We start from the raw sequence: 22905 nt of genomic DNA, 5'->3' as shown, positions 1-22905 counted from the left end.
CGGCAGGGAGGTATCCTGCCGCTCCATTGCTAAAGGAAATACAGCACTGGAGTTGGAAAAGCACTGGAGGGATAAGTAAACCCTCCCCCACCCTTAATGGAACCCCCCACCCCAATCCATCCGAACCCGAACCGCCCGTGTCTGGACCGGTCCAGAGGCCTGTAGAATGGCCTCCGGACCGGTCCAGGCACATCACTACCACTGATGACAGGTGGTCCCTTTTCTATAGAGCTTCCAGGATGGAGTGCAAGGTCTCTATCTGGAATTTGCACCTTTTCATGAAATGGTTCAGATGTTTTAGGTCCAGGATTGCTCTCCAGCTGCTGTTCTTTTTGGTGCATGGGTTGGTGGTCAATTTTGACAAAAGCTCCCTGAACCCATCATGAAGAAAAAAAGGTACTCCTAAGAAGAAAATTGAATAGATGCCTAAGCATCTCCGAGGCACCTCCTAGATGGAGCAGATGTCCAGATGGTGTTGGATTGCTTGTAGAACTAACTGGTGTTTTCTGTCTTGTGGGACTTCTTGGAGTGTAGAAATTAACTGAAGGGCTCAAGTGCAAATTCCAGTCTGTACCCTTCCCTGATGGTGTCACTAGGGGTGTGCACGGAACCGCGGAGCTGCGGTCCGGCACTGGGGTGGGGGGTTCCATTAAGGGCGGGGGGGGGCTTTACTTACCCCTCCCGCGCTTTCCACACACTGCCGCCGTAATTATTGAAGAAATTGCTCCTCCGATGGCTGTTCCTATTTTAAAAAATGGCTGCCCCCTTGAAGCCCTGGCCCCCTGCTGCTGCCTTGAAGCCCCCTCCCACCCCCTTAAATCTCGCCCCGGGCCCTTAAATCATGCCCCGATAACATTAAGAGGCGGGCGGCGGGGAGATGTCCTCCCGCCCCCTTCCCTGCTAGGCTGCAAAAGACTTTAGGAAGGCTTCTGCGCGTGTGCGCGCAGAAGCCTTCCTAAAGTCTTTTGCAGCCTAGCAGGGAAGGGGGCGGGAGGACATCTCCCTGCCACCCGTTTCCCTGCCGGTCTGCAAAAGTACTTTTACTTTTGCAAAGAACTTTGCAAAGAACTGTTTCTTCTTTGCAAAGTTCTTTGCAAAAGTAAAAGTACTTTTGCAGCCTAGCAGGGAAGGGAGCGGGAGGACATCTCCCTGCCGCCCGTTTCCCTGCCGGTCTGCAAAAGTACTTTTACTTTTGCAAAGAACTTTGCAAAGAAGAAACAGTTCTTTGCAAAGTTCTTTGCAAAAGTAAAAGTACTTTTGCAGACCGGCAGGGAAACGGGCGGCAGGGAGATGTCCTCCCGCCCCCTTCCCTGCTAGGCTGCAAAAGACTTTAGGAAGGCTACTGCGCGCACATGCGCAGAAGCCTTCCTAAAGTCTTTTGCAGCCTAGCAGGGAAGGGGGCGGGAGGACATCTCCCCGCCGCCCGCCTCTTAATGTTATCGGGGCATGATTTAAGGGCCCGGGGCGAGATTTAAGGGGGTGGGAGGGGGCTTCAAGGCAGCAGCAGGGGGCCAGGGCTTCAAGGGGGCAGCCATTTTTTAAAATAGGAACAGCCATCGGAGGAGCAATTTCTTCAATAATTACGGCGGCAGTGTGTGGAAAGCGCGGGAGGGGTAAGTAAAGCCCCCCCCCGCCCTTAATGGAAGCCCCCAAACTCCCCACCCGAACCAAAACCACCCAGTGACCGGACCGGTCTGGAGGCCTTTAGAATGGCCTCCGAACCGGTCTGTGCACATTCCTAGGTGTCACATCTGGCATCTGATGTCCTCCACTCCCAAGTATCTGAGAACAGCTGAGGACAACCCCTGACCGTAGGAAGAGGGCAGTCACTGTGGTTGTTAGGAGCGCTTGAAGCCCTTAGTGGGGCTGCTGGGATCTGGTGTGGGGACTACCTTTGGGTGGAGCCTTGTTATGGGACCAGTGGAAACAGTCCTGTCTGGGTTGCTTAAACCTGAAGCAGCGGGAAGGATGAAAAGAAGAATTTGAGTAGTGAAACACTTTGTCTTCTCTGCCTTGGGAAGGTGGTACAACCATCTTTTTTTCTTTTGTTTTGACCCAAACCAGATCCAAGGCGTCCCTCAAAGAGCTTCCCTCCCCAAAATGAGGAAGAAGCCAAATTGGATCTGGATTTTGATCCACCTTTCAATTCTTTAACCATAGATGTCTCCTCACAGCAACATCCACAGGAAGTGCCCTTGCTAAGAACTGAAGTGAATCTAAACTGCTGTCTGCCATAAAGGTTAAAGCCCTTAGCAACTTGTTTAAGCCTTGATGGAGCTGTGGATTGCCCTATGGAATGATATCCACCAGTTCCTTAGTCCATAATATGGTGGCTATGGCAAATATAGAAGTAGCCATGGCTACACGCATAGAGGAGAGGCTTTGGGAGACCTGAGCAAAAAAGGATCATAGTGTTTGTCCTCAAAACCCCTAAGAAAACCACCCCCATCTTTGGATGATAACACTCCGCTGACTAGAGTCACCACCAGAGTGTCGATTAGAGGAACTTTTAGAAGCTCTGTGGCATCATAGTGTATGCTATAAGGTGCTTTGAGCAGGAAGGGGGGCCCTGTTTGTACCTGGTGATTTCCATTCCTCTAGGAAGACTTTCCTGAAGAATTTAGGGCAGGGAATATGGAGGTCAGACTCCTATGAAGCTGGGAAAACCTCTTTTTCGCCCTCTTGTGATGGCTCCCTAGGACAGATTGTCTTGGGAGGAATCAAGTTTTAAAACCCTGCATGCTTTTCGGAAAAGGACTGTTAATTCCTCTTGCTTGAACAGTCTACTGGAAGGAACAAAACTAGACTGTGTTTCTTCCTCAGCAAGGTCTCCCCCATTCATCAGATGCTGCTCCCTTTGAGTTATTTATTAAAAATTTATTGTATACTGCCTGCTCTAAAGACTCTAGGCAGTGAACAGCAGCAGCAGCAGCAATAATAATAATAATAATAATAAATTAAAGGGCAAAACCCTGACAAAAAAGGTAGGTCTTAAGAAGGGCCTTAAAAGCCACTAAAGAGGGGCTGAACTAATACGGGGGGGGGTGTTCCAAAAAAGAGGGGCAGCCATAGAGAAGGCCTTCCTATGGGCCCAGGCACCACACATTACACCAGGGCCTGGGACACTAAGGAGGTCCAACTGAGAAGACCTCACAGGATGGGATACTACCAACCGAGAGAGGTGATCCCAGAGATATACAATGTATATAGTGTATATAGCTAAGCCTATAAGGGTTTTGTAGGTGAGAACCAGCACTTTAAATTGGACCAAGATGCGAACAGGCAACCAGTCTAGGAAGGAGCAATGAGGAGCAACCCTCCTTCTGATGCACTCTTTCCCTACTAAAGAGTGAGAGTTGTATGTAATATCCAGGGCTCGAGGAATGCACTCGTCTACTTGTCAGTGATGAGTGCAAAATGAAGCCAGACGAGTGTAAATGCAGCTCTCCACCCTCAGTCTTCATGCTATTGGCGGGCAGCAGGGAGCCCAGTCATTTATGTCATCTGCATATTACTCAGACCAAGGTCCTGGAACTATTTCAGGACTTTATAAATATAGAAGTATACACTGTGTATCATGCAACCTCATGAGGCACATCCAAGGGCCTTTAAAGCAAATATTCATATGAAAACATACACAATTGTTTATGGGTTATGCAAACTTAGCCTACCTGAAGAAGTTCGTCTCGGGAAATCTTGTCATCTTTATCCAGATCATACAGCTGAAAAGCAACTAGAGAATGAATGAAATTCACTGTTAGCCATCTTTTCCTCTGTATACATAAAGTAAGCTCTTTAAGAGGATCTTTTAAAATGTGTTAGATAAGTCTAAGAAAGTCAATCCTGCATTTTTAATACTATTTTAATATTAAACTACTGTTGTAGTGTTTTGAGTTCCATGTAAACTACATACTTTATGAAGATTACTCAAGAATAGATTAAAAGGCTCTGAGTTATGGAAGCCATGCACATGTATCTCAAGAAGTTCCAAGGTCAAATCAGTGATCACACTGCAGCCAGAACTAACTCCTATTTCCAATTACACTCAGTATAGATTTAGAGTGGTATCTCGGGGAGGATAAGTCAAGGTCACAAGGAACAGGCAAATTTAACCTGACCATACACATAATCCAAAATTGCTTATTTGTTTTTTTAGGAACATAGGAAGCTGTCACATATTGAGTCAGACCATTGGTCTATTTAGCTCAATATTATCCAAGGTTGCAGGCAGGAATCTCTCTCAGCCCTTAACTTGGAGATGCCAGGGAGGGAACCTAGATGCTCTTCCCAGAGCAGCTCCACCCTTTAAGGGGGAATATCTTACAGTGCTCACACGTGTAGTCTCCCATTCATATGTAACCAGGGCAGACCCTGCTTAGCTAAGGGGGACATGTCATGCTTGCTTCCACAAGACCAGCTCTCCTTTTTTATTTATATGCCACCCAAAATCTGCATATCTGGGCAGCATTTGCTTGACAGTAAATATTTCTTATAGTGAGACAACACTTATTCAACCTTCAAATGGCATTAAATATTTGCGTTTCTAGCATATTTATTCTTTATTTAGATCCATGAAGCTCCAATATTAATACTAGAAGAACAAATGAACTCATATTAAGGTTTTGCTTTGACAAATGGACTTAAACTTAAGGAATAGAAACTGGTTACCAGACTATATTTCAAGGAAGAGGGCAGAATAAAAAAAATGGATCCATGCAGTACACAAAGCAGTACAGTTAATCTGAATAGATATACAATTAAAAATGCCTTACAATGCAATTTGTTGCTTCGGCTGTTGAGTGGTTCTGGCCCATTCTGGTCTTTACTTTTTTCATTATCTTCAATGGGTCGGAAGTGAGCCAAAGTCCTCATGAACCCACGGAAATTTACTTGGTCTTCTCTGCACAATACACAATCCATTAATTTTAGTCTTACAGAGTTTAACACTGTGCTTCTAAGACATGTCTAAATAACTCTTTGGGAAATGTAGTTAGCTGATAGCTTTGCTGTTATTTCCTTGTCATTATTCTATGCACAGCAGTCTGCCTCATTTCTTAGATGCTGAAACAAAATATTGTTTTGTTGTTCAACTCAAATACAAAAGATGAAGTCAGAATGTTAGATTATAGGGCTGGTTCACATGTAATGCGAAACCATGATTAACAAGCCTGGTCCTACACAATGTCTGAGGCTTAAGAACACGTGCCCATGGAAGTGCCTACTTCCAGTTTAGGTTAGAAAAAACCAAGATGAGAAAAAACCAAGATGTCTGAATCAACCACTCAGTTTTTTCTAACCTATTTACTTGGAATAAACTGATCTGAACCCTACGTTTTGGAGTGAGTTAGAGAGTGAGCTGTTCAGATTAGATTAGAACAATCAGTCAATTTAGAATACACCAAGACAAGTTATGGTTTCCAGTCTAAACTAGAAGTAGGTGCTGGCATGGGCATGGGAAGAGGGAGTGCATGCTTAGGCGTGTCACTCAGGACCAGCTTAACTGGGGTTCCATTTTACATCTGAACCAGCCCATAGCCTCAGCTGGGAAGCAGTCAGGATTTCAGCTACCTACTAGTAATTTGATCTTTGCCAAAATGCAGAGGGATTTGTGTTTAAAAAAAAAACAGGTTGCTTACCTGTAACAAATGATCTGGAAGTGATCCAGCAACATTCATAAATAGTGGGTTCTGCATCTGCGCAGACTACTCTGGGTAAAACACATTAGCTCCTCGAGACACCCCCAACCATTGTGTGTGCTCCACACCCGTTATTGGTGGTTCGGCATCCAATTCAGTTTGTTGGCCAACAACATCTCTCTTTAAAAAAATATATATATTCCTTAGCTTGCACTCTGCAGTGGGGACTAATGGGAGGGTTTTATGACTCACTAGATCACTACCAGATCTGTTTCAGGTAGGCAACCTGTTTATGTGGATAGCAATCCGACTGTCATAAATAGTGGGTGATTTACAAGCTTCCCCAGTGGTGGTGGGAGCCGCAAGCTACTGCAGCACCCTCTTTAGCACCGCCCTTCCAAAGTTGGCCGCCGCTGCAGAACGAAGGTCCAAAGCATGATGCTTTACGAAAGTCTGGTCTGAGGCCCAAATAGCAGCCATGCATATGTCCTTGTATTTTAAACTCAACAAATGGGCTGCTCAAGTTGCAATGCCAAAGTAGAATGGGCCCTTACAGAAAATGGTGGAATCACCTCCTGTTTATAAGCTATAAATATCATTTCTACAAGCCAATGTGATACCTGCCGGTGTGAAGGGGATAGGCCCTTTCAACGGCTCTTAAAAAGCACACAAACAATCATTTTGTCCTAAACTCACTCATTCTCTTCAAACAGAACAGCAATGCTCTGCATATCATCCAGGCAATAAATTGATCTATCAAATGCAGTAGATGGATTTCTAAAAAAATGTAGGAACATCTTGGTTTAGATGAAGTTCTGAGACTATTTTTGTTCCCTGGTTTATTTTATTCTTTGTCACGAATGGCTTTCAATTATATCTCTGAAAAGGCTTTCTAAACTGTGATCATTTTGTCGGTATGAGTTTTGTCTACTTTGGTATGGCTAATACTGTGTGCTAGTAAATCTGGGCTTTGATGTGAAAGTCTTAAGCCATATTCTTAGATTTTTTCTATTTCTCCATAGAGGAGTCTGCCTCCTCACAGAAAAGTCCCTTGCCATCAAATGGCAGGACTTCTATCCTATCTCATATATCCTGCTGTAGATTCATCGAACACAGCCAAACATGCCTTCTGAGCATGACTGCCAATGTTAAGGTGTGCGATTCAGACACAGCAACATGTTTTGCATTACTAAGTTGTTGTTGGGTAGCTGTAGTTGCTTTTAGAGAGGTGCCCTCAAATTACTTTTGAAATTCCTCTGGTGACCATGTGGCGTGTTCTTCAAAAAGCATCTCCCACAGGGAACATGTGTACTTAAATAAGCATGCCATATAATTGGTGGTTTTAATTGAAAGGCATGCAGTAGCATAAGATCGTTGTCCCAATATATCCAGTTTACACCCCTCCTTATCAGCCAGTATGTATTGTGTAGCGTCTTCCACTTTTTGAGGTAGAGGCAACATCTATAACCGAAGAATTTGGCACTGGATATTTCATTAGATATTCATTCTCTTCTTTTTGAATCCTATACAGTGTCTCCGATCTTTTTCAAGTCAGCGAAGTCTGAACGAACTCCCAAGCTGCCTTTGTGATCACCAGCAGTCTTTTTCATAAAGTTGTATGCTGGGTCATCCAGTTCATTTGTATTCTGTTTAAGATCCAGGCCCAGCACATCCGCCATCTCTGCGATTTGTTGATGGTACGAACACATCTCCTCCAGTGGTAATATGGAAGGAGTGTTTGGGACATTCTGATTTGGATCAGAGTTATGCCCAGTGGACTCATCATCTGAACTTTCAGAGGCATAATCTTCCTCTGAAGAAACCACCAACACACCTGCGTGTGTACCTGTAGGTGTGTCTGCCCGTAAAGCAGTGCCCTGGTGTACAGGTTTGGTAGGTTTGATTGGGTGTGCAGGCCTTTCATTGCTTTCAGATGAAGAAATAGCTCTATTAGAAAGAGCTCGATCATATGTCTGAGTTGTTGTCAAAAGAATTTAACCTATCAGAAATAGCCTTATCAGGCTCCTCTGTCATCACTGTTTGGGTAGCAATACTACGAGGTAGAGATATGGTCTGTGTACCCATGGCATGAACTGCCCTCGGTACAGCAGGTGTTTGAGCAGACATAGCCACATGAAGCTGTGGAGGAATAGCAGGTGGAGGCAGTAAATGTTTGTATAGCCACATCTTGAGTTGCAGATTGTGGTGCTTGTTGGCTGGTGGTCAACTAGTCCTGAATGACTAACTTAGTAGGCATGTCCTGAGTTGCCATCTGTACTAAGTGTGGGGTCACTATTCTTTGCGTCTTCCAAATCTTGAACTGCTTGTACTCTTCTGTTAAAATGGGTGTAATAGCAGTAGAAGCATCTTCCCAATCCCTTACAGGCAACAGTCCCTGCAGTGGGGTTGTATCATATGCATATTCCAAAGTCATTGATGGTGTCCTCGGTACTAGTGGTATATGCTCTAGTTCATCAACATCTAGGCCATGGCTTAGGAAACCTTTGAAAGTAGTTGTAGATAGTGTACGCTCGCTAGTTTCTAGCAGAGGCATAATGTTGTGTGCTGTTGCAGGGTCTAATGCTGCCTCAGCATCGAGTTTGACATAGAATGTAACCAGCAATCGTCCTCCAGGCTTCAATGCCGAGGACATCACTATCGATAGCAGTTGACATGGTGTTGACGGAGACTGCTGTGGAGTTGGCACTGGAGACTAAGAAATTGCTTTGTGTCATGGAATTGATGTTGAAGCATAGAGCAACATTACAATGCCCCATCGATGTTGATGGCTTCTCGGAAGATGTTGTGGGGCATTCAGGTCAGGGGAATCCCTTAGATACTGCAATCCAGTCAGAAAGGGAGCAGGTTCACTTGTCCTCGTCTTTGTGTTTTTGGAAGGTTTATCAGATTTATCTTGATGCTTCTTGGAGGTGCATCAGAATCCGCCTCAGCTCTACTTTTAGGTTTGTCCCTATGGGAGTGAGGATATGGAGCCGAAGGCTTCTTAAAACATGTTCCCGCCTTCAAAGTCGTAGACTCTGACGCTGAGGATTTAGACTGCATATTCGCAGCAGTCCTCCGTGTCGAGACAGATGTCGACGTTAACTTTGGCATAGCTTCTCCCGGGTTTAGTGCATTCTCCAATAATGCAACTTTTAAGCGGGCAGCCCAATTTTTCAAAGTCTGTTTGGAGAATGAACTACAGATCGAACAGGATGGTGCACTATGCCATTCTCCCAAACAAAAATGGGCTTGTCTGTTGAGAGGAGTTTCCCCTTACAGTTTGCACACCACTTAAAGGTATTTCACCCCCCCCCCCCGACAGAGGTTTTGCAATCATGAGGTGACACGAAGGGTACACAAGAACAGACGATATCCATTTTAATTCATAGCCAAAGTTTCCACCAGGTCATCAAAATTGAGATTGTGAAGCATACACAAGTCCGTTTAGTGTTCCGAGATCATAAAAGCCATCAAATATCCAAATACTTATTGCAGTCCAGTAGTTCCATAGCCAAAGCCAATTTCTCTATCCTCTAATTTGCTGGTAATTACTTTCTGAGGAGCTGGGAAATCCGAATTAGTGATTGCATTGGCGGTCAGAAAGAAACTGAATTGGAGGGCACCGACCCACCAATAATAATGGGTGTGGAACACACACGCAACCAGCAGTTGGGGGCATCTCGAGGAGCAAACAAGTTTTACCCAAAACAGTCTGTGCAGGCACAAAACCCACTATTTATGACTGTTGCTGGATCACTATTCAGATCTATGCATTTCAAAACATATGGTACAGCATCAAGTTAGTCTAGAAATTCAGAAAGTATTAATGCAAATAAAAATTAATAAAGGTTTACAAGTAATTCATATTTAAAGTTCCTAAATGGAGACCTCATTTTCCATTAGCAGAGGGTAGTGAATACCTACTGCTTTGAATATATGCATAGTCTTTAGTAGTAGCAATGTGAGAAAATCAATATGCCACCACCATTCATCATGAATGTTCTTGAATGTTGCAGAAGAAATTTCAGCTACTTCCCCGCACATTAATACTGTGATTGAAGTACAACAGATTTTAAAATTTTATTTTCTTCAGAATGGAACTTCAGACTCCGCATCTCAGACTTTGTTGTTTGAAGTGGAGTGCTTCTGATTTAGACGATACATTAAAGGAACTCACCCTTCTGGAAAGAAGGCATTGATAATCCGGTCTCCTAGTGGATTGATAGCAAGTTCTGGAATGCGCTGGAAATCCTCACGGCTACAATTTCAAAGAAATCAACATCAGTCTTTGAGCAGCAGAAGAAAACCCTCACCCATATTAAACTTTCATTTCACATAACAAGGTTGATAGCTATGGTGCAGTGTATTAACTCTAAAAAGGTCCATTTTCAATCATTCCCTCTTTTGCACCAGTGCCCCCCATATATCCCTGAAGGTGCCCAACCCTCATCAGGGATGTAGCGAGAACCCGGGGGCCCAGGGACAAAATCTTTGGGGGGGGGGGCCTATCGCATGCGCCCCAAGCAACACTACCTGCATCTGACATCAAATGCAAGGAGTGGGGCAACATACACCTCACCCCCCTCGCCCCACTGTAAGGAGAAAATGCAGTTGTCTATTTGAGCAGCTATGCAACACTGATTGTGTTACCATTGTACCCAACTAATACCATCATGGGCATGCAACTTCCATAGTTGAACTGCGCAGGTGCGCAGTTCGGCTGATGAGAGAGGCATGAAGGCTAACCGGAGAGACCCGGCCCAGCCACAGCGCCTGCCGCCGCCGCCGCCACACAGGGAGAAAGATAAGAAGCTGTCATGTGGCAGGGCAGGGGCAGCAGGGTGGTCTGCTTGGGAGCCCTTTGGAGGACCCCTGACCCTCTGGGCCCAGGGACATTTGTCCCTGCTTGTCCAGTGAATGCTATGCTCATGACCCTCAGGGGTGTATTTCAGCAAAAATTGCCCCTACTCCTTTCATATATGCAAAGAATTCTTATGAGTGCGCATTAGCATGTGAGCCATGGTTCCTAACATATTCTGGACCCAGAAGTTTCCCAAGAATCCTAAGATTTAACCTAACAGTAAATAATCACAAGTGTGGTTAAAAGACTTTATGTGTGAGTAGCTTCTTTTAAGAGTAAGCACATAGGGGGTTAAGCAAAGCTCCAGCTGTCAAGAGGTGGCTGGATGGCCATTCTGCATTTGCAGAATTCCTATTTTTCTTCTGATCCCAATATTTGCTACGTCTAAAAATACTCAAAGCAGCAGGTATTCAATACCCTCCCCTGGCTGAGAATTTCTATACTGGAGCTTCAAGTATTAGATACTTAAAGACTTTTTATTAAAATTAGTTATCCAGTCTGCCCAAATGCAATGAAAACCAAAATTGCAATCTGTGTTAACCCCTTCTTCCGTGTCACAACCAGGAGTCCACATTTAACAAAACTGACAGATCTACCCATTTTCCCTAACCATAGCATGGCCAACTGACCAGGACAGGGGAGAGGCCTGGGTTTTTTTGCTTTTGAGCAAACAAGGGACAAGACTGTTTCCCCATCAACACCCCCACCTGCTCAGCTTTTATTTGTTTAGCTGTACATCTTGGGTGAATAGATAACTGTTGCACTGCATTCCATCCTTTGACATGCCTGAAATAGCAGAAGTCATGACCCCATCCCATATTTTATTTCACAACTATGAAATATATAAATATTTGTAGTCTTCGTTTTATTTCAAAAGCTGGCAACCTTATCAAGGCACAGTGGACAAAATTTATGTCTGAGCTAAGTGATATTAAGACACCTTGAATAAGCCATTATCTTGGTTTATCCATTTTACACAACTATAAAATGTACCCATTTCAGAGACATTCTGAAAAACAAAAATGTTCAAAACCACTTTTCATACTCAAACTGCAATATCTGTTATTAAACCCAGACTGTTGCAGAATTTGCTTTTCTGGATATACAGTTTTCTGCTTTTTTGGTGCATTTAGACTTATGCATCAGAAAAACCAAAACTGAAAGGCATAAAAGGTATGTCTTTTAGACAAACATGGGTAATTTGTTGTTTTCTCAGATATGTAGGTCCCTCCAAGTTTAATAGCAGAGTTGCTTGACAGTCATTCTTCGTTCCATTTTTATACCAGCTTTCATAATAGATCCCAAGGAGGTTTACAAAAGTTAGAATACAATAAAACTCCATAAAAATCACATTTAAAAGCTTAAAATTGTTGTATACCTCCCCGAACCTCTGGAATGGATTGTGTGGTATAGAAATGTAATAATTACACAATGTTCTCCTATTAGTGGGAGATTAAAGAAGCTGTTTTCTACAGTGTAATTATGGATGAGACCACAGATATTACCACAAAGCAGCAGGTTTCATTTTTCTTTTGCATTGCCACAGAGGATATGTCTGTGGAAGAATTCTTTTGGCTTTTATGAAACTGATGTCATAACGTCCAGAACTCCTTTTAATGTTTTCAAAGATGGACTCTGCTGCTTTAATCTTCCTTTTGGAAGGTGCTGTGGCCAGTGCTATGATGGAGCCGCAAATGCAGCTGGACCCATTAGTGGACTGCAGGCTTTTGTGCAGCAAGAGGGACCAAGAGCACCCTGTGCATTGTATAACCCATGCTGTGAACTTAGTGGTGCAAGATGAATCAGGAAATGTTAAGAAGATAGAACAACCCTGCTGGATCAGGCCCAAGGCTATCTAATCCGGTTTAACACAGTGGTCCACCAGGTGCCTCTGGGAAGCCCTTAGGCAAGAGATGGAAGGTGTGCCCTCTCTCCTACTATTGCTCTCCCTGCAACTCTTATTTGGAGGCATCTTGCATCTGAGGCTGGAGGTGGCCTATAGCCATCAGACTAGTAACCATTGATAGACCTGTCATCCATGAATGGCTGTCACCACATCCTTTGGCAGAGAATTCCATAGCTTAAAATGCACTGTGAAGAAGTGCTTTCTTTTGTTGGTCCTAAATTTCCTGGCCTTCAATTTCATAGGATGACTCCGGTTCTAGTGTTAGGAGAGGCAGAAAATTTATCTGTCCACTCTCTTCACACCGTGCATAGTTTTATGTATCTCTATCATGTTTCCCCTTAATCATCTTTTTTTGAAGCTAAAAAGCGCCAGGTATTGTAGCCTCGCCTCGGAAGGTGCTCTAGGTCCCTGATCATCTTGGTTGCCCACTTCTGCACCTTTTCCAGTCCTACAATTTCACTTTTGAAATATGGTGACCAGAACTGTATAGTACTCCAAATGTGGCCACACTATAGATTTGTATTAGGGCATTATTATATTGGCTGTTTTATTTTCAATCCCTTTCCTAATTATTCTGAGCATGGAATTTGCCTTTTTTCATAGCTGCCACACACTGAATTGACACTTTCAACAAGCTGTCCACTACCATCCCAAGATCCCTCTCCTGGTCAGTCACCAACAATTCCGAGTCTACAGTGTATATGTGAAGTTGGAGGTTTTTGCCCCAATATACATCACGTCACACTTGTTTACTTTGAACTGCATTTGTCATTTTGCCACCTACTCCCAGTCTGCAGAGATCCTTTTGGAGCTACTAACAATCTTTCAAACCCTAAATAGTTTGGTGTCATCTGCAGATTTTGCTGCTTTGCTGCTTACCCCAGCCTCTGGATCATTTATGAATAAATTAAAAGCACTGGTTTCAATACAGATCCCTGGGGGACCCCACTTCTTACTTCCCTCCATTTAGAGGGAGTAAATATTTCTATACTGCCCTTCCAAAAACGATTTAGAGGATCATTTATTCCTACCCTGTTTCCTTTCCTTCCGTCAGTTATCAATCTACACATAAACCTGTCCCCTTATCCCATGACTGCTAAGTTTTCTCAAGAGTCTTTTGATAAGCTTCAAACTTTTTGAAGCCTATCAAAACTTATTGAGTGAGGAGACTGAGGAGAAGAGGAGGAGAGAAGGATGGCAGGGGGGCCCTTCTTGGCCACCTGCTGTGGCTCTGTGTGTGGTGAGGAACAGAAAGGGAGGAGGACTGAAGAGCACGGGGCCAGAGGGAAGAGGAAGAGAGGAGAGACCAGGCCGAGAGGAAGAGGGAGGGGGAAACAGCCGGCCCCAAAGCACTGCACAGATGCTCTGTGCGGGGTCGGCTAGTTACCTATAAAGCTCTTAATGGCTTGGATTCAGGGTATTTAAGAGAGTGCCTCATTTGTTATGAACCCTGCCACCTGTTACGATCTTCTGGAGAGGTCCAGTTACGGTTGTCACCAGCTCGTTTGGCGACAACCCAGGACTGGGCACTCTCTGTGGCTGCCCTGGGACTTTGGAATATGCTCCCTGCTGAAATCTTCTCTGTTTTCAGGAAGACCCTGAAGACTCACCTGTTCTCACAGGCTTTTAATTAGATTTTAATAATTTGTTTTGTTTTATGCTGCTTTTTATTTCTGTTTTATGCTACTGTTCCGATTGTTTTGTGTATTTTAATCTGTGATATTTTAAAATATTGTATATATCAGCTGGTATAAGCTGTATATATGAGACTGTATATATCAGATGGTATAAAAATATGATAAATAAATAAAAGCAGATGGATATGCATGAAACCTACAGAGGTTTGAGTCTTCCTTTATGCTGCAACTCTTGATGCTTATGTTTGGTCATTTGGATACGATAAATACAGCACTTCAAAAAAGTAACCTAACATTCCATCATGCAGAACTTCTTTTGGTATTCACTAAGGACAATACAAACTGAGGAACAACTTTGAAGAGTTCTTGTCAAAGACTGCCATGAGCACAAGAGATTTAGGAAGTCCCACCCTTCCTCGGTGCAGAAGAGCTACATGACACACTGATACTGGGTGAGAGTCTCACCCATTTGAGTCTCACAAGGAATTCTACAGGAAAATCTTTTATGTTGTGGTTTATAATATCAGTAACAGTTTACACAATCACTTTTCCTCAGATGTATTCCAACACAGCTTCATCATGATATGCTGTTAGATATGACAAGGGAGCAGAAAGGTAAACTTTCAGTTCTTCAGGATGAGTTGTTCTTCTGAGTGAGACACAAAAGAAGCATCTCTGACAGCTACAACCAGAACTGACAAAGCTGAATAAAACCAGCCTTACTATATCCATTTCATCATGCACATCAGAAAGGTCATTCTCATGTCTTCATAGGGAAAACTTTCCAGTCAACATGGGGCAAGCCAGGCTCAATCACATGGACATAAGGAGGTAGTTTTGGGGATGAATCTTAACATTATAGCTAGTGAGTTCATTCAGGAAGCACCAATAAGAAGAGATGTATTCAGTGTTGAATAGTTCTAACAGTGCATAGACTGAATGCATTTCTTCTCATTGGTGCTCTCTAATTAGCTACTGTTCAATGCTTTAGCTATAATAATTTTGTTTAAATTCATGTAACAAATCTATCTATCTATCTATATCATGGACTTCAATTTACAGAGTGAAAAAATATATTGGATTGTGAACTGCCCAGAGACATGCATATGGGGCAGTATAAAAATGTGTTAAATAAAACCATGTAATCAACCATCAGCTTTCAGGGGGAGGTTTAAAATCAGATAGTACAGGAGAACAGACTGTACCCAAATGCCACTTTTCCAGTTAGAATTCTACCTTGATTCCAGCCAGTGTGGATAATCCATGAAAAACTCCTCACCTCTCATTATATTTATATGTCAAAATCCAAGTATTTCTGAAAGTTTTCCACTAACAATATATCCCTGTTTGTAGAGACTCAAACAAAGATTATGAAATTTAAATGAAAGACATGAGCCGCTAATTTACCTGTTTTATGGCTGGGCTGGATGTTAAAAATTAACTACATTTAACTTTTCCTTTCAAATCTATTTCTGCTGTATTGTTGCTAGCATTTAAACACGTCCTTTTGCTCAAGGAGGGAACATTATCTGCTAAGTATGCTAACTGGAAAATCTGCACACGTCACAAAAGTAAATTAATACTGGAAAGCAAGCTGTGTTTTGTTATATGTACTTAAGCCTCAATTTAGAAAACCTACTTCACCTGGCTTTGGCTGGAACTTACAGGAAATGTTTTGCTTCTCCTGTGTTCACATACACTTTCTCCAATAGCATCTACCCAGGAACCAATATATTTCCGAAGTATACCTGCATATATTTAGCTGCCTGATAGAGGGCCATATTTTTAATATTCAACAAGCCACTCTGCCGAAGCATGTATTTTGTACATATACCACCATCTTTGCACTTTCCCACAGTCCACTTGTTTTCAACTCTTGGCCAGAGCAGACTGAGGTCAGGTCATGCATTTCCTCCTTTGTTTGTGAACCTAACTTCCACAACGTAAGTTTCTGGCTTGTCCATTAATTAGCTAAAAGGCAAGATGCTGTACCTGAGCAGAGCATTGGACTGGATGACCTTCAAATCCCTTCCAATTCTATCATTCTATGTGAATGGTATTGACTACTAGTTGGGTATTTGTAATGTGGAATGGTAGTTTCTGTTGCATTGACTCCATGAGACTATTCTAGCAAATAGAAAAACTGGAACGTGGGTCTGCCACTGAGCACCATTCAGCTCCAAGGTAGCAATGAAGCTAGAAACAATCACAACTTAGGATAACATACCATATTCATATTGCCCAAATAATGCAGTTGTTAAAGGCATGGCATTTTGGAGCATAAGTGAAATGGAAAGCTTTTAAGGGGGGAAAAACACCCGACCCTTTTAACATGCTATGGAATTTGATTACTTTTTGAGAAAGCTATGCAGACAAACCTGAAATTAAACAGAAACTCAGTGAAGGGAGTTCAGAAAAGAAGAACTGATAGGTTGATCCATAAGGAATGATACATTGTTTAGAAGGGTAAGAATTCACAATTAACTTATCATATGCCTTTAAATGGCTAATTAAGTGATTTTTTTTCAAGTCAGCAGACCAATCTAATTCAAGTTGCATACACTTATCACTACCACCATGGATTACCACCATAATTATTTTGAGCATTTTCTGCTTAGCTGTTCATGATATTTAGTTTTAAAATACATAAAAACAAACTAGTAGATCAATCTACTTCAAATAGCACACAATTCTATTACTGTGAACTATAATCACGAACATTTTGATAATTTCCGGCCAAGCCATTCACAACTTTCAGGGATATCAGAGAAAAACAATCAGGTAGCACTCATTCCACAGTAACAGCATTCTGGGTGTAACAGCATTCCGGGTATGTCGTATGAAGGAGATTGGTCCTCTGGCTTGTTTTTAAATTTAGCACATGATCTGATTAATTCCTTTCTCTTCATAGTTTACTTGCTTAATTGTGCATTTTTCCACATATTTTCAAAATTATCCTCTTTTGTTAATATTCTCCAAATTGTCAATGAATTCTAAGGATTGCCAGCTGAATGGATAATGGTCTGCATTTTAATTCTTCTGATTAAAATTGCTTCCCTGAAACTCCTATTTACAATGCAGGATAAAATGTACAGAACTATCTATCTGGCAGGAGGGCAGAGAGGCTCAAACTTCACACAGCCAAAGAGAGAGAAATTATATTGAAAGGAGCAGTAATCAACTGTAATTTTAATTGAAGGACAAGCTGGAGACAGTATGAGGACTTTTAAAAAAAAAACCCTAGCATGTCAACTTAATGCACCACCCTGCCACAAGTCATTGAATTTTGGGAGACTGTGGGCCAGTGGGATATGCCTATTCAATAAATTGTTGTTGATGGCTGATAGCCACAAACCACACACACTCCCCAAACTCCTGTAACATACATGCTACAAGAGGTTTTACAGACAGGGCTTCCCCCCTCGAATCCATTCCTGATTGGAGTGTGCCATCCACATATTCACTGGATTTAATCTGACCTCCCTGAGGGCTATCAGGGACCAGTACAGACAGGGCTTTGTTTTTCTCCGAAGGGAGGCTGCGAATTCCGGCTTCTTAATAATAATAATCATAATCATAATCATACGATTTCTATACTGCCCTTCCAAAAATGGCTCAGGGCGGTTTACACAGAGAAATAATAAATAAATAAGATGGCTCCCTGTCCCCAAAGGCCAGTTACTTTCCCCCTGCTAAATAAAGAGAATCACCACAGTAAAAGGTGCCTCTTTGCCCAGTTAGCAGGGGAAAGCTAACTGCCCGAGTTATGTCCAGGGTAAAAAAATCCTCTATTTCCAGCAGCTTTTGAAAAAAACTCTGGGGCTTCTGCTTTCTCCAAAGGTGTTGGAGGTGCTGATGGCTATGTGAAACACCTATATCGGGCAGCAACAATATAAGAAGGTGCTAAAAGGCATCAACTCACACTGCGTCGGAGGAGGCAGTGGTAAACCCCTCCTGTATTCTACCAAAGAAAACCACATGGCTCTGTGGTCACCAGGAGTCGAGAACAACTCGACTGCAAAACTTTACCTTACTCACATTTTAAATAAAAGCTACAAACACTGCTACTAGGGCAAAGCGTACACTAGACATTCCCCTTTACCCAACCCAAAAACCAGTTTATCAAAAGAGAATACAAGGTAAATTGCCTAATAAAGACCAACCACAAAGTCTAGAAGAAATAAGAGACAAAAATCTGTCCAACATGTCAAACACATTCAGACACATTCATCTTTACCATACAGAAAGAGATAACGTCACGGGAACTTCCCCATATTAAAAGTGAACATGAGAACTGAATTTGATGTGTGAGCACTGTAAGGCTATCCTTAGGGGATGGAGCCGCTCTGGGAAGAGCAGAAGGTTCCAAGTTCCCTCCCTGGCAGCATCTCCAAGATAGGACTGAGAAAGAGTCCTGCCTGCAACCTTGGAGAAGCCACTGCCAGTCTGTGAAGACAATACTGAGCTAGATAGACCTATGGTCTGACTCAGTATGTGACAGGTTCCTATGAACGACAATTAAAGTTATACTTTAATATAGAGCATAACTTAAAGTCATAATTGGTGGCAACATTTGTGCAATATAAGAATTTGATCAAACAGAACAAAAAACTGTTCAGGTTACTAAGCTGCATTCAGTCATTTTGGTTTGGCTCTCTTTGCTTACAGCACCTTTAGATATTTTTAATCCATTATCATTATGACTTAATGCTTTGTTTTTAAGAGGAAAAGTGACAAAAAAGGAACTGTGGAAATTTAAGTCACCCTGCCTCACTCTTAAGCTTGTTTAAAAATTCAGTACTGTTATCTCCACTCCAAATCAATGACACTGGTTCCCCAAGAGTTAAGAAACTTTCCTGTTCTTCCACCTCCAACAAACTACAGTGTCTTCCCCACACAGTAACTCTTTCCTTCTCCCACTGTGTAAAAGACAATACTTAACTCTAAGAACATAAGAACAGCCCTGCTGGATCAGTCACAAGGCCCATCTAGTCCAGCATCCTGTTTCACACAGGGGCCCACCAGATGCCACTGGGGATCCCACAGGCTAGAGATATGTGCATGCCCTCTCTCCTGCAACTGGTATTGAGAGGCATCATGCCTCTGAGGTTGGAGATGGCCCACAGGCCCCAGGCTAGTAGCCATTGATATACCCGTCTACCATGAATCTGTCTAAGACACTTTTAGAGCCATCCAAGCTGGTGGCCATCTCCACATCCCATGGCAAAGAATTCCAGAGATTAATTATGCGCTGTGTGAAAAAGTATGTCTTCTTGTAGGTCCTAAATTTCCCAACCTTCAGTTTCATGGGGTGACCCCTGGTTCTAGTGTTGTGAGAGAGGGAGAAAAATTTTTCTGTCCACCCTCTCCACTCCATGCATAATTTTATATACCTCTATCATGTCTCCCTTTAATCACCTCTTTTCCAAGGTAAAAAGCCCTAGATACTGTAACTTTGCCTCATAAGGAAGGTGCTCCAGGCCCCTGATCATTTTGGTTGCTCTCTTCTGAACCTTTTCCAGTTCTACAATATCCTTCTCAAGATACAGTGACCAAAGCTGTACGCAGTACTCCAGATGTGGCCGAACCATAGATTTGTATAAGGGCATTATAATATTAGCATTTTTATTTTCAATCTCCTTCCTAGTGATTCCTAGAATGGAATTAGCCTTTTTCATAGCTGCCACGCACTGAGATGACACTTTCAATGAGCTGTCCACCACAACCCCAAGATCTCTCCTGGTCAGTCACCAACTGCCCAGAGCAAAGACAGGACCAGAACTGGGTACTAGGGGGCAGGCTGCAGGGAGTAGAGGAGCTGTTCGTTTGTGACTGGCCCTGTCTCGGAGCATGCAGTGATTGACAACCCATGATTACGGATGCCCTCCCCATAACCAGGAAAAATTAGCATGTTTATTTTTATCTGACTAGCTAGATAAAGATTAAAGGAAATATATATATGTTGGTGTAAGCGTATTTGTAAATACATACACACACACTGGATTTCTATAGAACACAGTTTTGTCTTTGTGATTTATATCTCACTCTTCACAAAGATGCTGTTTTAGTCTCCCAATCATCTTAAGCACAACTAGGTTGAGAAATGTACTTTGCCCAAAAAGCTTCAAAGCCAAATGCAGATTTATACCTTTGGTTTCCCATGTCCAAGCCCAACATGAGCCACCATACTGGCTCTCTATTCATTATGCATATCCATACCTGGTATGAATTTATGAATGTTATCTTTGTTTAGATGGTGTTTACTCAGTTGTACAGACAACATAGGGGCTAGCTACATGTTGCATGCATATTAGAGCCCTAACACACTTAAACAGAAAAGCTGCTTTGGAAGGATGACTGAGAGCAAATATATCAGGGCTAGGAACAAAGGCATGCTTGAGATTGATATTAAACGGGGACATGAAGGGCAGGAAAGGGGAAGGCCCATTTCCCACTGGTGATCTGCTCTCAACTGCCGCTTTCTGAGGCAGCTTTTCTTGAAGAAAAAAGGGTATCTTGAAAGCCTTTGCTATAAGACAGGATGATGACGACGACGACGACTACATTTATATCCCGCTCTTCCTCCAAGGAGCCCAGAGCGGTGTACTACATACTTAAGTTTCTCCTCACAACAACCCTGTGAAGTAGGTTAGGCTGAGAGAGAAGTGACTGGCCCAGAGTCACCCAGCTAGTTTCATGGCTGAATGGGGATTTGAACTCAGGTCTCCCCGGTCCTAGTCCAGCACTCTAACCACTAGGGGTGTGCATGGTCCGGAATTCCCCTGGTCCGGCACGGGGGGGGGACCGTTACTTTAAGCGGGGGGTGGTGGTAGTAATTCCCCCCCCCCCCGCCGCCGCTCTTCCCCCTCCGGCACTGGTCCTTTGAAAAATCTTCTTGGGGCGGCAGAGTTCCTCCCTGCTGCCCCTGCCCCCATCGTTGTTCCTTAAGGGTTAAAGAGAGTAGAGCTAGCGGCGCGCATGCTGCCTTCGCGGCACACACGCTCGTTTGTTGCGCTGCATACGTCACGCGTGACATATGTGGTGCGCACGCGCCAGCAACAAAGACGAGCGGCAGGGGGGGGAGTAAAGTAACAGTCCCCCGCCCATCCGAACCGCCGGACTTCCGAACCGGTCCGGAGGGCTTTTCCATTGCACCGGACCAAAACCATGCACACTACTACTAACCACTATACCATGCTGGCTCTCATAACAATCCTCTCTAATAAAACGCTTGGTGTCCGTCCGTGGATGGACACCAAGCGTGCGTTCGTGCCTCGACTGTTCTGCGCGTGCGCGGAGCGCACACGCAGAACAGAGCAAGGGACAAACGCACGAAAGCACCCGGCAGGACCCGGCGACCATCTTGGGCGGCCAGAAGCGGCCGCCCCAACGAAGCCGGGAAAGCGGGGGAGGGGGAGACTGACGGCATTACTGGCAGCAAAGGACCGAGTGGCAGGAGCCGCCATACATCGAGAGTGGCCAGAAAGGGCCGCCCCAGTTAGCCGGGAATGCGGGGAAGGAGGAGAGCATTAGCGGCGGCAGGACAATCCAGCCAGAAGCACCCACCCCGAAACAGTACAGCGGCCAGCACACACAACAGAGAACGGGGCGGCAGAACGAGGCGGCGGCGAAGCCGCCAACGAGGACTGCCGCGCCACCCGAAACCCGCCAAAAAGCCACATGCCAACTTCCCCGCATTTCCCCCCCCCAAAAGCCACCTAAAACACCCTACCACATTGCGCCGCCCCCACCTTTCACACTCCCACCCAACCAGCTGACCAAACCCAACTTACCCACTGCAGCCCACGGCAATCATCCAAAACAAAAACAAAACAAAAACAAAAACAAAAACGGAGCTCAGCAAAACAGCTCCTCCCAGTGGAAAGCCTCTGCTCAGACTGCCAGCATGGATGTGAGGAACGCCTATTGCGTCACTTGCGTCCATTACAGCAGTCTGGGAAGCAGCCTAGCATAGAGAGGAGCTCCTTTCGCAAGCTCCTCTCTTCTAAAGAATCCCCCTCACAAACAACCAACACAAAAGTTGCATTAAGCACTACACCAACACACAGTTACACAAAGCACAACATACAGCCCAAACACAACAATAAAGAAATAAAAATACAGCAACGGCTGTAAAAAAAAAACCAGAAAGAAAAAGAGAGAAAGAGAAAAGGGGGGGGGAGGAACACACAGAAACACACACACACACAAAGTCAAGGGAAAGCTAGCGCCCGTTATTATAACGGGCTTAAAAATACTAGTAGTTTAAATAAGAAGGTAACACATGCATTTGTGTGAAATATGTAGTCAGCCCATTGCCTTTATTGAAATTAACCACCAATTATTTTGCTAATTTTCTTGATGGCAGAACAGGTTCAGGCTTTAACACTAACCTTATATGCAAAGTGCTTTGCATATCTAAATTCAAATAGTTATATGGCTGAAGCTAAACAGTGATTTCACTGTAATTCAGAGGGCAATTAGTACCTGGAAGCAATGGTGGCAGGGCGATATAAGATAAAATACTCCAAGCTTCCTCTTACCCAACCTCTTCCCCATAATAAAAAAATTTAAAATTAGTTTTTCAACTGTGCCTGTCTATTAGAGATCTATTCTGCACTTATGTGGCATAAGCATATTCTTCTGTTCCTTTTTTGGGCACAAGAAAATCTTTAGCCTATCGTCATCATCCATCCTCCATCCTCTTCTTCTACTACTACTACTATTACCACCAATATTATTATTATTATTATTATTATTATTATTATTATTATTAGTGGTGGTGGCGGTAGTAGTAGTAGAATAATCATCAAACCTTTGTTAGTCGCCCCATAACAAATTGTTCTCTGGGCAGCTTACAAC

The 22905-nt window shown here is 43.4% G+C and overlaps 1 protein-coding gene across 1 annotated transcript in view; it reads right to left on the bottom strand.

The window, feature by feature from the left end:
* Positions 1-22905, bottom strand: part of CHP1 (calcineurin like EF-hand protein 1) — a 49708-nt gene that overhangs the window by 10786 nt on the left and 16017 nt on the right. Inside the window, exons 3-5 of the mRNA XM_053285827.1 lie at positions 9817-9897; positions 4773-4900; positions 3672-3733 (exon numbers count right to left, since the gene is read on the bottom strand). Coding sequence (XP_053141802.1) covers positions 3672-3733; positions 4773-4900; positions 9817-9897 — 271 coding nt within the window. The remainder of the gene's footprint in view (positions 1-3671; positions 3734-4772; positions 4901-9816; positions 9898-22905) is intronic.

Source organism: Hemicordylus capensis, chromosome 1 (assembly GCF_027244095.1).
Source record: "Hemicordylus capensis ecotype Gifberg chromosome 1, rHemCap1.1.pri, whole genome shotgun sequence".
In the NCBI taxonomy this organism is placed as follows: domain Eukaryota; kingdom Metazoa; phylum Chordata; class Lepidosauria; order Squamata; family Cordylidae; genus Hemicordylus; species Hemicordylus capensis.
The sequence above is the reverse complement of the archived record's forward strand: the minus strand, read 5'-3'. Positions and strand labels throughout refer to the sequence as shown.